Source organism: Oratosquilla oratoria, chromosome 7 (genome assembly GCF_046742065.1).
Source record: "Oratosquilla oratoria isolate Oo_2021 chromosome 7, ASM4674206v1, whole genome shotgun sequence".
Classification (NCBI taxonomy): Eukaryota; Metazoa; Arthropoda; class Malacostraca; order Stomatopoda; family Squillidae; genus Oratosquilla; species Oratosquilla oratoria.
Window position 1 is genome coordinate 55,301,404 of NC_134783.1, and position 15,678 is coordinate 55,317,081.

The following is a 15,678-nucleotide window of genomic DNA, read 5'->3' on the forward strand; positions in this document are numbered from 1 at the left end:
GTATTATTCCCTTAACCGCCACCGGGTATCCTACCCTTCACTGTAAGTATGGAATCTGGTTCCAGTATTGTTGTGGTTCAAGATAGGTTGTGTCCCTTCGCCGAAGGGAGATACCTTTGTCTCACCCCCCTTACCGCCAGCCCAAGTGGATCCTCACATTTGGTGTTTCAAGTGTATGGCTCTTAACCACTTCAGTACGGGACTTAAATCTCGCAGGCAGCAGCCAATGCCAGCCGTATGACGTAACGTAATAATATTCGCATCATAAAATATAGTCACCACTTATATCGATCGTTCTCTCTTTCACCCGCGAATTTTGAAAACCACAGAGAATGGGATTCAGGGCGCATTTGGGAGAATGTAAAAACACAGGGGCGACCACAATAAATATAATCAAGACGCCGATATGGCAGCGTCGCGAATCCACTTGCTCCTCATGACGCCTACGTGTGCGGCACCGTATGGAAGGGGTTAAGTGTTCACCTTCATCCCCGTGCGAGATGTGCATTCAGTGAGATGATAGTCAGTGTTCCGTGTACTTTCATGTTCACAGGAAAGCACATGGAGGGGAAAAGGTGCGCAAGCATAGAAAATGGCTTCCCTCTTCACCCCCCCAAAAACAAGAGAAGGCGGACTACGGCTTCAGAGGACGAGCAATTCTCTCCCTCCTCCACGGCGTAGTAGACAGGAAGCCAAGTTGTCCTTTATTCCTTTAACCAGGACGGTTAGCGTAGACGGACATGTGCCTCAGGCCACGTCTAGCTACCGTTCCTGTTCGAGATTTTTCCCGGATGAGGTCGCTTGCGGCTTGCCCTCGACCCATCCCGGAAACTCGACAGTCGCTCCTCCCAAGCGTAGTAGCCAGGAAAGTGGTACAACGTCCACTTCGAGTCATTCTCAGGCCAAGTTGTCCTCTTCCTTCAACCAGGACGGTTAGCGTAGACGGACATGCGCCTCAGGCCACCGCTAGCTACCGCTCCTGTATGACATTTTTCCCGGATGTGGTCACTTGCGGCTTGCCCCCGACGCATCCCGGAAACTCGACGCCGGCATGGACAAAGAACCCGGGTTCAAAGACAAAGAGCCCCTTAGTCTCTTCTACTCAGGAATCCCGCAGTACGCACAACACCCACCGTAGGAAGAGCCGGGTGATCAACGGTGACCTTTCCATGCCCCTTGCTCACGAGGACAGAGATCGGGGACGAGGTTGCAGACGCGGTGTTTCTCGCTGACCAGACAGGCGCCAGCTGCGACGACGTCCACAGTACGCGGGCAGGGAAGATGGCTTCCCCCCTCACCCGACACAAAGAGAAGGCATGCTACGTCTTCGGAGGACGCGGGCAGTTGTCTCCCCCCCTCCTAAGCGTAGTAAACGGAAAGGTTGTACAATAGCCGCCCCGAGTCAGTCTCAGGCCAAATTGTCTCCTGTTCCTTCCCACAGGGTGGTTAGCTTCGACGGGCACGTGCCTCTGGCCCCCGCGAACCCCCCCGGGTACGAGCTTTTTCCCGGATGCGTCCGCCGGCCCCGCGACGCTGCCCGGAACCTCCCCCCCCACGGACAAAGGAACAGAGTTCGGAGATTCGGAGCGTGTCAGCCTCTTCTCCTCGGGTAACCCCCAGTCCACCTTCCACCCTTCGTCAGACGAGCCGGGTCATCACCGGAACCCTTTCTATTCCCGGTGGGCAGGAAGCCCGAGATGTACCCACACGCGCGTTCGTCGTAGGTGACTCAGCTTCGTCCAGAGGAGGCAGTCTCCCCTTGGCGTCTCCCGGACCATCCGCACCCAGGCGGGACTCACCAAGCGGACATTCCCCGGACCTCCTCCCCACTCTCTGTTCACTCGTCACTACGTTGAAGGAACAGATGGAGGCCCAACGGGAATTTTTCCGTGCTTCTCAAGCGCGGTTCGTGCACCGCACGGCAGCTCATGAGGAGTCGCCGCCCCCAAGGGCCCCCCTCGACCATCTTCCACTTGCTCAGCCCCCCCCGAACCCATCAGTGACGAGGATGGTAGCGTGAGGTTCCTCTCTGCCCGTGCCGACCCCTCCTACGCCGACGACGATGTCCACAGCGCCGTAGGGGGGGGGGGGCACGCTCCCTTTCCCCTCCCGTTTCCCAGTCGGAATCCTCGATGGTGGTCCCACCTTCCTTCACGGACGTCCTCGCGAGGGTTCGGAGGGCGAATTGACTGGGCCCCCCGCAAGAAGAGGAAGCCACATTCGAGTCTGACATCTTCATGACGGCCAACTCTCAGAAAGCCCAGCCTCCTCCCCTCCACCTTCCATGGAGTATGCAGACGGCGAGAGCCATGGCCCAGGCCTCCGACGCTCTCGCAACAAGGACGACCGAGAAGGCGCGTTGGCTTCCGGTCCCATTGGAACACCAGAAGCGCTTCTACACCCCATCGGGGTCAACCCTCAGAGCAGCCTTGATCCCGGCAGTCATCTATTTGTCTCCACTCAACAAGTTCCTTTCCCTGACGAAGTTCCGAATGGACACCCCAGAGTCCGTAAGGGCGTCTATCAGGGAAGGGGACTTCATGGTGTCGCTGGACCTCCAAGATGCCTATTTCCACATACCAGTGCATCCCTCCTCCAGGAAATTCCTCAGAATCATCCACAGGGGCAACACCTTCCACTTCCCCTGCCTCTGCTTCGGACTTTCCACAGCACCCCAAGTCTTCTCCAGTGTGTTCAACCTCGTTTCAGCGTGGTCCCACTCCAGGGGAATTCAACTACTCCGTTACTTGGATAACTGGCTGATCCTTGCACATTCTGCCCAGCTATGCCAAGAACACCTGAGAATGGTCCTAACCTTTGTCCTGAAATTGGGCACAGTAGTCAACCCAGAAAAGTCAGATTTCTTACCAAGACAGAGAGTCACGTACCTGGGTATGGTCCTGGACTCCTCCCTAATGGAGTCCTTCCCAGTAGAAAAGGGGATCCAGAATCTCGCTTCTCTAGTTGCACAGGCACTATCGACCAGGTTCCTGACGGCGACACAATGCCAACTCCTGGGCCATATGGCCTCCATAGAGAAATTAATCCCCAGGAGTAGACAAAGAATGCGACTGCTACAGTGGCTCCTCAAGTCTCAGTGGGCCCCTCACCGAAGAAGTCAAGGATTCTCTTCTCTGGTGGAAGGCCCATGCAACCTTCTCATGGGTATGCCCCTCGGCCCATCTCCCCCCGAAGTCCTCCTGTTCTCCGATGCCTCCAAGGAGGGCTGGGGAGCCCACCTCAACGACGATCACATCAGCGGTTCCTGGTCCACAGTCGAGCGGACAGCCCATATCAATTGGCTTGAGTTGAAAGCAGTACTCCTGGCTCTCTGTCACTTCAAGGATCAAGTCTCAGGAAAAATAGTGGTTATAATGTCGGACAATTCCTCGGTAGTAGCCTACCTGAACGAGCAAGGGGGGCACAGTCTCCCAGGAACTATGCCTTCTGATGATGGACATCCTCAACCTAGCCAAGAATCTCCAGGTGTCACTCAAAGCCCTCTACATCCCGGGGAAGAGGAATCTCTGGGCTGACCACCTCGGCAGGAAGAATCAGATAATCAACACAGAATGGTCCCTCTATTGAGAGGTAGCGAACTTCATCCTCAGCAAATGGGGCTCCCCTCTAGTGGACCTTTTTGCAATGAGATGGAATCACCAACTCCCAATATATTTCAGCCCTTTCCCGGATCCTCTGGCAGCAGGAGAAGACTCTCTTCTGCAAAGTTGGGACAACCTGGACTCCTACGCTTTCCCACCATTTCCCTTGCTCCAGAAGGTACTCCTGAGAGCAAGACACGCATTCTACCTTCGGATGACTTTGATCGCTCCTTGGTGGCCCGAAGCCCCATGGTTTCCAGACGCCCTCGAGCTAGCAGTAGAAGAGCCTCTGGCCCTTCAGGGAAGACCAGATCTTCTGTATCCACCCATCAACGGGCCTTGGCACAAGAACCCTTCAGCACTCAATCTTCACGCATTCAGACTATGGTCCAGATCCTCCTAAAGAAGGGTTTTCCCAGAGAAGTGGCAGAGGACATGTCCGCTCCTATTCGCTCTTCCTCAGCTAACCTTTATCAAGGGAAATGCAATGCCTTTGCAAAATGGTGCCACTCCAGGAAGTTAGTCCAAGATCGAGCCACCATTCCTGAGATCGCCTCCTTCCACTTCCTGAGGAAGTCCAAGAAGATTACAAAGGATTACAAAGGCGGAGCATGCCGACAGGAGACCTTTTGATCCATATCTAGGTCGGATGCAAAAGAAAAAAAAAGAAAAAAAGAAAAAAAAAAAAAAGAAGAAAAAAAAAAAAAGGTATAGTTGAATAACAAACAAAAAGGTAAATAGTAAATGATTATAAATTGACATATAACTAATAATAAATGAAAATCAGACAGACAAATTATAACAAAACAAAAACAAATAATATAACATAAATTATAATCATTACAGCATCTTACTTAGGTATTTATCTAAATGATTCTTAAAGCTTCGAACTGAACTACATTGCACTACCTGTGCAGGAAGTTTATTCCATTCATTAACTACACGGTTGGCAAAGTTGTTTCTACCTACTTCCAAATTGAATCTATTTCCGGATAGTTTGAGACCATTGTTTCTTGTCTGATTCTCATTCAATGTGAAAATTTGGTCACTTTTGATGTTGTCAATTCCCTTTAAAATCTTAAAGACCTGTATCAAGTCACCTCTGAGTCTGCGCTTTTTTAGGGAAAACAGATTCATGTGCTTAAGTCGATTTTCGTATGATTTATTTTTGATATTTGGAATCAGTTTTGTGGCTCGCCGTTGTACTTTTTCCAGTCTGTCAATGTCTTTAATGAGATTCGGTGACCATACGGAAACAGCATATTCCAAATGTGGACGAACTAACGATTTATATAGCTTGTTAATGAGTGATGGACTTTTGAAATCAAAAGATCGTGCAATCAATCCCAGAATCTTATTTGCTTTCTCAGAGGCTGAAATACACTGCTTGGATGATTTGAGGTCGTTACTGATAATTACGCCGAGATCTTTTTCACTATCCACTTTTGTTAACGAATTTCCAAATAACTTGTAATCGTACTTACTGTTATTTTTACCTATGTGCATTACCTTGCATTTACTTGTGTTAAATTTCATTAGCCACTTTTCAGACCATTGCTGTAATTGATCTAAATCTTCTTGAATATCTAATTGGTTTGAGTGATCATTTGCCACTCCGCACAGTTTTGTATCATCAGCAAATTTGGAAACAGTAGATTTTAGTCCATTGTCTATATCATTTATATATACTATGAATAGAAGCCTTGGTATATGTATGAATAGAAGTGGCCCAAGAACGGAACCCTGAGGAACTCCACTTGCAACATTTTTCCATCCAGAAGTTTTTCCATTTAAAACAACTCTCTGTTTTCGACCTTTCAACCAATTACTAGTCCAACCTAATAGGCTACCACTTATTCCATGCAAAGCTAATTTAGTAAGTAGTCTATCGTGTGGGACGGTATCAAAAGCTTTTGCAAAGTCTAGATATATTAAATCTATATTGTTTCTTTTGTCATAATTCGGCAGTACAAGGCTATAGGGCAGCTCTAAATCAGGTGTTTTCTCTGAAGGGCGTGGTCCTAGCCCTTTCACCGGAAATTTCCATGCTCTTCAGGCACTTCAAAGATCATGCCCCCCCAGGGAAATCAGTTCTCCTCCGCGGGATGTGGCATTAGTCCTGAACTCTCTGAGGGGTCCCCCTTACGAACCTCTCCGAGAGGCACATCTGAAGGACTTCACCTAGAGGACATTTTTTCCTGCTAGCCCTGGCATCTTCCAAGAGAGTAGGGGAGTTACATGCCACCTCTTATAGAGTCGCCCATTCCAAAGGATGGAAAGAGGTCTCCTTCACTTTCATGCCTCAATTCATTGCCAACAACCAAGATCCTGCCAAATCCGACCCTAGATTCTGGTCCTTTAGTGTTCCGTCCTTAGACGAATTTGCAGGGGGAGAATAGACTGAAACGGTTCTATGCCCGGTACGAGCCATCCGGACCTACCTCAAGGGAACCGAACATCTTCGACCAGAATTAAAGAGGTTGTTCATCTCTACTAAAGGTAGCCCATCACTAAGAATTCCATTTCTTACTGGACAATGGAAGTCATCCGCAGAGCCTGCGACATGAACCACACAGATTGTCCATGACCTGAGGGCAGTAGGGACCTCCCTAGTCATCAGAAAGAATCTGTCAGTCAACCAGGTTCTTCAAGCAGGTATATGGAAGAGCCAGAATACGTTCACTTCCTTTTACCTCAAAGAAGTTATGCGGGAATCTTTAGGGAACTTATCTTTGGGCCCCATAGTGGCCGCCCAAGAAGTCCTGAAAATGATATACCCCTCCTCAAGAGCACACAGCCGACCCTGACAACTCATCCAGGTTCTGGCTCGGCATCTGCAGGGATAACTTTCCAAAGTCCTTCTCATACTCTTACATTCCCTTACCTCACCCGCGGGCTCTCAAGCATTCCAAGGGAATCAATTCAAGCCCTTCAGTGGTACAAAAGTGATTATAACCTGTCTGTCTCCACTCCAGGGAACAGAAAGGGGTGCACTTCAAAGTGAGGGGAATGTATAGGGGTCTGGTCAACATAGTCTTAGCACACTAGATTTTCTTTACAGCGGTTTCCCAGGCTAGATAACAACTTCCTTCCCTCCTAAGTCCGAGTCTCCTATTGTAAGGAGTACCGAAGAGTTTGTATTCTTCGGAACAAATGTAATTTTTGCAGGAAAATTAATTTTTCCCTGATACAAACCTGAGGTACTCCTTACCTTTAATGGCCCTCCTCAACCACCCCTCTAAACAGTTCCTTCTCCTTGCCTGACAAACCTTGTGCTTAATTCATACCTGGCTCAGAATTAAGCGAGACTTGTGGTGGAGGGCAAGGGCCCCCCCCCCCCCTTACCCCAATGGGGCCCCTTACTGAGGATAAGCGTTGCCCAGACCCACAGAGTGAGGATTTTAATTTCGCAGTAGAAATATTCGCGCTACGCGAAGGTATCCTAGTGTAAGGAGTACCTCAGGTTTGTATCAGGGAAAAATTAATTTTCCTGCGAAAATTAAATTTTTTCTCCATTTGCTTTAACCATCTCCAATCCCTGACCCATTACCCTTGCATTTACCTCTCATACCACCCCATCCATGTATAAATTGAACAGCCAAGGTGACATAACACATCCCTGGCAAAGTCCCACCTTTACCTCAAACCACTCACTCTCTCCATTTCTAATCCTAACACATGATCTACTCTCGTAAAAACTCTTGACTGCTCTTAACAGCTTTCCTCCTATCCCACATATCTGTAATACCTCCCATAATGCCTTCCTGTTTACCCTGTCATAAGCCTTTTCCAAATCCATGAAGGCGCAAAAAACATCCTTACCTTTTCCCAAAGTTTTCTCTATAGTGAAGTATTATATTTCTTTCTTGCAGCTAACTGGAGGAGATATCATGCAGCAGAGCATTCTAGGGCAGGTCCTACCTGAAGCCATGGTGTGTTATTTGGAGAATTACGGACCTGAAAAGTTTGCCGAAATCTTCCTTGGAGAATTTGATACTCCGGAGGTGATTAGATGTGCCTTTGTTTTCGATTAGTAGATCTGCTTTGATGCTACTGGTTTTTGTTTATTAATTTTTTATCAATTGAATTTCTTTAATTTGTTACATTGTACCTGTAAGTATAGTGATCAATATTTTTTTTATATTAGTAATGATTAATACAGAAGAATGACTACAATATAAAGGTCAATTAATTTTGTACTAAGTTATTGATGATCATGATTACCTATAAAAAGGTGATAAAGGTGATGATTCGCATCATTAAACTGAATCATCGTCATCACCTTTATAATTTTTTTTTTATATATACATAAACGATCATCAATAACTAATACATATTTCTTACTATGCAATTGCACAATAGACTTTTTATCAGTCATTCTTCTGTATAAATCAGTAGCACCCCCTTCCTCCCTCTCTCTCCATCCATCCATCCATCTATACATCCAGCCATCCATCCTCTGTTATTATTTAACCTACAGAAGTTGATTGGCATTGATTAGTATACAAGTTTTTATTCATTGATCTATTTTTCTTTCTCATTAAGAAAGTGATTATCGAAAGTAAAATGTTTGATAACTTAAAACGATAACTGTACTCTTTAAATAATTTGATGAAACCAAGACATTTAATTTCTTTACAGGTAATATGGAGTAATGATATGCGGCGACTCATGATAGAAAAGTTGGCTTCACATCTTGCGGACTTCACGCCGCGCCTGATGAGCAATACTCGAGCCTTGTATCATTACTGTGCAATTCCACACATCACCTATCCACAGCTCCAGCACGAACTCTTCTGTGATATCTACTACCTGAAGCACCTTTGTGATAGCACCAGGTTCCCTGACTGGCCCATCAAGGATGCGGTAAGTTAAAACGTCTTGTTAAATTTAATTCGTGTAATGCCTTAGAGACCGTCCTTAGTTTACTAAAATGGTGTGATATCCAGAACAAGTACACATGTCCAACTTCATGTTACTTAGTTGGATTCGCCTCTTTCTGTCTGTTTGCCTGCCTTCTTCTGCACCCAAGATGAAAAATTCACTTTGTATTTGACAATGTACACTGGGAGGAACTCCTACAACAGAACAAAAGTCAGCTGGACAACCAGACTTTCCTTCTGGACCATGCAGTCCCAAGGGAGTCAATCCATTCCCGCAAACCTCCAAGAAAACAAACAGTGCTGTTTCAACCACCAAAGAAAAAGAAAGGTGCTGCTGTGACGACCAAAGAAAACAGACTGTGCCATCAACACCTGGCAAACAACTTTGAGTCAAATACAGTACATACCTGCATGATTTTTAAATCACAAACAACTAATGAACCAAACACATAAATAATAGGCATAAAAAAGGAAACAAAAGTATCTCAAAATGAACATTAAAGAAAAAGAAAATCTATGATGTGATCAGCCATCCAAACAGGTTTTCTTGTATTCTTCCGGGGACACTGATGATCCTCTTGATCACCCTCATCACCCACCAGTGCCTCCACATGCCCTTCAGAACACAATTTACCACTAGAATCATCACCTGCACCTTCAGATGGGGACCGTGGAGCCACAACCAGATGTACATCCAACACATGTCTTGGCACATCCATCAACAGATATATTATTTCATGAGTTCACATGAGTAATGACTACTCTGCCCCACAGAGTGGTACAGCGTGCAGCAGATGGTTTTACCTAAACCTCTTCTCCCATTTTAATCAGTAAGCCATCATTTTGCCCATCATCTGTCCATCTAGGGTTCATCAATGGATATTTCCATTCATAGGTGTACAAAGAACGCTGCAGCACAGATGACTTGTCCTGTTCAGATCTTGGTGTACTGTTATACCAATATAATGCCTCAATGGGAGAGATTCCTCCCCTCTCAGCAATAGCTTTAATGGTCCTGTGGTGCCTTTCTACTATTCTGTAACCTCAAGGTTGGTAAGAAGCTCTTAGTGCCTCGTCAATTTTCCACCTATGCAACATGCCTCCCAAACACTGATCAAAAAGGCTGTACTGTTGTCCATCAACAGTTCACCAACTGGGCCTCTTTCCATAAAGACATTTTCCAATTCTGTAATACATTGTGCGTTTTCTCTCTCCAGTTTCCTCCATATTGCAAAATGACCTGGGCTGCAATCAACCATGGTTAAGTAGGAGATCCCCCTGTAAGGAGTTGCATCAACAGCTAGGCACTGCCAGTTACACTCAACACCAAATTCACCTCCCTTGTGCACTACAGGAGCGGAATTGATCGATTGACATTGGTCACAATGCATCAAGACCCTCTTCAGGGAATCTAGAGATTTCTGTTTCCAACTTCTTGGCTATATAGTTCTGTCTACCCTATATGGTGCTTGCTGTGCACCTCTAAGAAGCATACATACATACATATACCAAGGCTTTTTCCCCCTTACAAGGGAGATAACCAAAAAGGGAAAGGCATAAAATCATTTCCACCCATTCCATCCCTGAATACACTCCACACCCCTCCACCCTCCCTCTTATCTGAGCACCTCCTGGATGATGGGCCATCCCTGCACCTTGTCCACTGCCCTGGGTCAGAAGCATACATACATACATATACATACATACATATACCAAGGCTTTTTCCCCCTTCCAAGGGAGGTAGCCAAAAAGGGAAAGGCATAAAAACACTCCCACCCATTTCATCCCTAAATACACTCCACACCCCTCCCACCCTTCCTCTCATCTGAGCACCTCCTGGATGACGGGTCATCCCTGCACCCTGCCCACCGCCCTGGGTCAGAAGCAGTGTCGCAAGACACAGTACATCCACAGCAAGGCCGCTTCATTTAATCGGCGACCCCCCCTCTCCGTCCCCCTTTGCATATAAGGAGAGGACGGGGAGAAATCCCTTCGGGCTGTGTCAAAAATTACTCACACATACTACCCCACCCCCCACCCCCGCCCATTCCTCCTCATGCAGTCACAACATCATCCATATACAACCATTCTCCACTCACCTCTGTCTTCCGTCCTCTCCCTTCCTTCCTCAACAGACATTCCCCTCTTCCCCAAAGCCCCCTTCACCCCATCCATCCACCTCATCCTAGGACGTCCCCTCATGTTCACTCCCTCCACATCTGCCTTCCATACCTCTTTTACTAGTCTTTCTTCACTCATTCTTTCCATGTGTCCAAACCATCCTAATATTCTTTCATCAACCCTGTCTCCCAAATCCTTTTTCACCCCTGTTCTCCTCCTCACTTCCTCATTTCTCACTCTATCTAGCCTAGTAACCCCCACCATACTTCTCAGACACCTCATCTCAAACACATTCAAACTCCTTCTCTCTTCTTCTCTTATGTTCCACGTTTCTGCCCCATACAGTGCTGTTGGCACAATCACTCCTTCATACAGTCTCCTCTTCGCATCCATTCCCAAATGTCTATTCCTCATTACACTCTTCAAACCACCAAGGCATTTACTCGCTTCTCTCAATCTACATTCTACCTCCACCTTCACTCCACCTTTTCCTGCTACACTTGCACCCAAGTATCTAAAACTATCCACTTCCTCCAGTCGCTCTCCCTTAATGTTCACTTCCAGTCTACTGCCACTTTCACCCCTTGTACATCTCATCACCTTACTTTTACCCACATTTATCTTTAGCTTTCTTCTATCACATACTCTCCCAAACTCTGCCACCAGCTTCCTCAATCCCTCCTCTGACCCTGCCACAAGCGCAGTGTCGTCTGCAAACAACAGCTGGCTCACCTCCCACTTTTCTCCATTTTCTTTAACCATCTCCAATCCCTGACTCACTACCCTAGCATTCACCTCTCGCACCACCCCATCCATGTACAAGTTGAACAGCCAGGGCGACATAACGCATCCTTGACGAAGTCCCACCTTTACTTCAAACCACTCACTCTCTCCATTTCCAATCCTAACACATGCTCTACTACTCACATAAAAACTCTTGACAGCTCCCAAAAGCTTTCCTCCTATCCCATAAATCTGCATAACCTCCCACAGTGCCTTTCTGTCTACCCTATCATAAGCCTTTTCCAGATCCATAAAAGCCCAAAAAACATCCTTCCCCTTTCCTATAGCTTTCTCACATATCTGTCTTACCACAAAGATCTGATCTACACAACCTCTACCCGTCCTAAATCCACACTGTTCCTCACCAATTACTCCTTCTGTTCCTCTCCTAATCCTCTCAATTAAGATTCTCCCATAAGCCTTCCCTACTACACTCAACAGGCTAATCCCTCTGAAATGACTACATTCACACTTGTCCCCTTTTCCCTTGTACAGAGGAACTATACAGGCACTACTCCAGTCCTCCGGTACTCTACCCTCTCTCCAGCAAACATTAAATAATCTCACCAACCAGTCCACCATCACTGAACCTCCCTTTTTCAGACATTCTGCATGACATCCATCCAGACCAGGTGCCTTACCTGCTTTCATCATCTTTACAACTGCCTTCACCTCATCCTTCCTTATTTCTCCTCCATTCTCCTCACTCATCACTCTCATTTTCTTCGTATTTCCCACTGCAGCTATCTTTCCCTCCCTATCCTCCTTCACATTCAGCAACTCCCTAAAATATTCTGCCCATCTTCCCCTCACTGCCGTCTCTTCCATTATCAACTCTCCATCTGTACCTTTTACCTTTTCTTCCCTACTTGTAGGTTTTTCCCCCCTACATGGGGGGTAGCCAAAAAGAAAAAGGCATAGAAACCACTCCCATCCACCTCTAAGAAGCAATTAACAAATGTCAACTTCACCACATTTTTCAAACCACTGTCATTAAACTTGGCTAAACCAGCCAATTGCTTATTCATGTTGGCAAAAACATCAACAAGGTCTCCCGTCCATTTCATATGAACTAATTTCTCAAAGACAACAAATGGATTGTCAGCAAAGGCAGTTTTTTATTTTTTTAATTTGTTCTACATTTACCGTCTGGGGTATTGGCTGCTTGTTATTGTGGCAAAGTAACATGCAGTCGATACTTTAGGGTCTATATGGGGCGCCCCTACGGACCAGAGCCACACATCATTTTGTCTATGATAGAAGAAATTCTGTTCATAGAGAAATGATGACACTTTTATACTACGACTGTCCCTCCGTTATGCTGTCCCCCAACCCCTTGTTGCTGTCCTGTACCATTTCTCTGAGTATTCTCTTTCTGATTGGGGGAATTCCCTGTGGTGGGGGAAAAGAATACTGCCACCAAGTTTTCCCACTTGGATCGTAAGAGGCGAGAAGAAAGGGACGGGGAGAGGGACTAGGCATCCTTCTCCCTGTAGCCCCAAGGGGCATCTTCCTAAATCGAAAAGAAAAGGCATAAGGGGTGCTGGCGGGCCTCGGGCCAGCACCCTAAGGTTTGGGTCTTTTAATGTGCGTGGATGTGGTACAGATGAGAGTAAAAGGGAAGAGATAGGTAGTATGTTTGTGAGAAGAAAGTTGGATGTGTTGGCTTTGAGTGAAACTAAGTTGAAAGGGAAGGGTGAGTGTATGTTTGGGAGTGTAAGTGGGAGGTTATCAGGAGTGAAGAGAGGGCGAGGGAGGGAAGGGGTGGCTATTCTAGTAAGTGAGGAGATAGGTAAAGGGGTAGTGGAGTGGAAGGAGGTTTCCTCAAGGATAATGTGGATGAAGGTGAAACTGGGAAAGGAGATGTGGGTCTTTGTAAGTGCATATGGGCCGGGCAGTGAGAAGAGCATGGAAGAAAGGGAGGCCTTTTGGATAGATTTAAATGAGTGCATAGAGGGTTTAGGAAGAAATGTCAATGTAATAGTACTGGGAGACCTTAATGCTAGAGTGGGAAATGGTGCAATCGATGGAGTGGTTGGGAAGTGTGGAGTTCCAGGAAAGAATCGTAGTGGAGATTTGATGGTGGAAATGTGTCTAGAAAGAGAGTTGATGATAGCAAATACAGTGTTTCGGAAGAAAGTCAAGCATAAGTACACATGGGAGAGGGTGGTGGAGGGAAGGGTGGTAGATTGAGCGCTAATGGATTATGTAGTGGTAAATAGGATTATGATAGGAAGAGTTAAGGATGTACATGTGCTAAGGGGAGAGGGTGGGGGAATATCAGATCATTTTTTGGTGGAAGGTAAGTTGAGAGTGGAGGATAGATGGAGAAGGAGGAAAGGGACAAAAGGTAGGGAGGTTCTTAGAGTGAACTCCTTGAATGAAAAGGAAAAGGAGAAGGAGTACGAAAAGAAGCTGAAGGAGGAGTGGGAGGGAGTAAAGGATAGAGCAGAGATGGGTGTGGAGGAGGAATGGGGATGGTTCAAGGAGGGAGTCTTAAAGTGTGCAAGGATGGTGTGTGGAACAAGAAGGACAGGGGGAAATAGAAGAAAGGGTAGTGAATGGTGGGATGAGGAAACAAAGAAGGTTGTAGAAGAGAAGAAGCGAGCATTCACAGATTGGTTACAAAAGAGGACAGGGGAGTCATATGAGACGTACAAAGAAAAGAAAAGAGAAGTAAAGCAAAAGGTAAAGAAGGCAAAGAGGAGAGCAGATGTGAAATGGGGTAGGAGTATGACAGAAAATTTTGAAAGTAATAAAAAGATGTTTTGGAAAGAAATTAAGAGAGGAAGAGGAGGCGAATCAAGTAGGGAAGAAAAGGTAAAAGGTACAGATGGAGAGTTGATAATGGAAGAGATGGCAGTGAGGGGAAGATGGGCAGAATATTTTAGGGAGTTGCTGAATGTGAAGGAGGATAGGGAAGGAAAGATAGCTGCAGTGGGAAATGCGAAGAAAATGAGAGTGATGAGTGAGGAGAATGGAGGAGAAATAAGGAAGGATGAGGTGAAGGCAGTTGTAAAGATGATGAAAGCAGGTAAGGCACCTGGTCTGGATGGATGTCATGCAGAATGTCTGAAAAAGGGAGGTTCAGTGATGGTGGACTGGTTGGCGAGATTATTTAATGTTTGCTGGAGAGAGGGTAGAGTACCGGAGGACTGGAGTAGTGCCTGTATAGTTCCTCTTTACAAGGGAAAAGGGGACAAGTGTGAATGTAGTAATTTCAGAGGGATTAGCCTGTTGAGTGTAGTAGGGAAGGCTTATGGGAGAATCTTAATTGAGAGGATTAGGAGAGGAACAGAAGGAGTAATTGGTGAGGAACAGTGTGGTTTTAGGACGGGTAGAGGTTGTGTAGATCAGATCTTTGTGGTAAGACAGATATGTGAGAAAGCTATAGGAAAGGGGAAGGATGTTTTTTGGGCTTTTATGGATCTGGAAAAGGCTTATGATAGGGTAGACAGAAAGGCACTGTGGGAGGTTATGCAGATTTATGGGATAGGAGGAAAGCTTTTGGGAGCTGTCAAGAGTTTTTATGTGAGTAGTAGAGCATGTGTTAGGATTGGAAATGGAGAGAGTGAGTGGTTTGAAGTAAAGGTGGGACTTCGTCAAGGATGCGTTATGTCGCCCTGGCTGTTCAACTTATACATGGATGGGGTGGTGCGAGAGGTGAATGCTAGGGTAGTGAGTCAGGGATTGGAGATGGTTAAAGAAAATGGAGAAAAGTGGGAGGTGAGCCAGCTGTTGTTTGCGGACGACACTGCGCTTGTGGCAGGGTCAGAGGAGGGATTGAGGAAGCTGGTGGCAGAGTTTGGGAGAGTATGTGATAGAAGAAAGCTAAAGATAAATGTGGGTAAAAGTAAGGTGATGAGATGTACAAGGGGTGAAAGTGGCAGTAGACTGGAAGTGAACATTAAGGGAGAGCGACTGGAGGAAGTGGATAGTTTTAGATACTTGGGTGCAAGTGTAGCAGGAAAAGGTGGAGTGAAGGTGGAGGTAGAATGTAGATTGAGAGAAGCGAGTAAATGCCTTGGTGGTTTAAAGAGTGTAATGAGAAATAGACATTTGGGAATGGATGCGAAGAGGAGACTGTATGAAGGAGTGATTGTGCCAACAGCACTGTATGGGGCAGAAACGTGGAACATAAGAGAAGAAGAGAGAAGGAGTTTGAATGTGTTTGAGATGAGGTGTCTGAGAAGTATGGCGGGGGTTACTAGGCTAGATAGAGTGAGAAATGAGGAGGTGAGGAGGAGAACAGGGGTGAAAAAGGATTTGGGAGAGAGGGTTGATGAAAG

The 15,678-nt window shown here is 46.3% G+C and overlaps 1 protein-coding gene across 7 annotated transcripts in view; it reads left to right on the forward strand.

Moving 5' to 3' along the window:
• Window positions 1-15,678, forward strand: part of Rme-8 (receptor mediated endocytosis 8) — a 159,629-nt gene that overhangs the window by 73,729 nt on the left and 70,222 nt on the right. For all 7 annotated transcript variants that reach the window (XM_076188250.1, XM_076188254.1, XM_076188253.1 and 4 more), the window contains 2 exons: window positions 7,475-7,606; window positions 8,244-8,468. In XM_076188250.1, coding sequence (XP_076044365.1) covers window positions 7,475-7,606; window positions 8,244-8,468 — 357 coding nt within the window. The remainder of the gene's footprint in view (window positions 1-7,474; window positions 7,607-8,243; window positions 8,469-15,678) is intronic.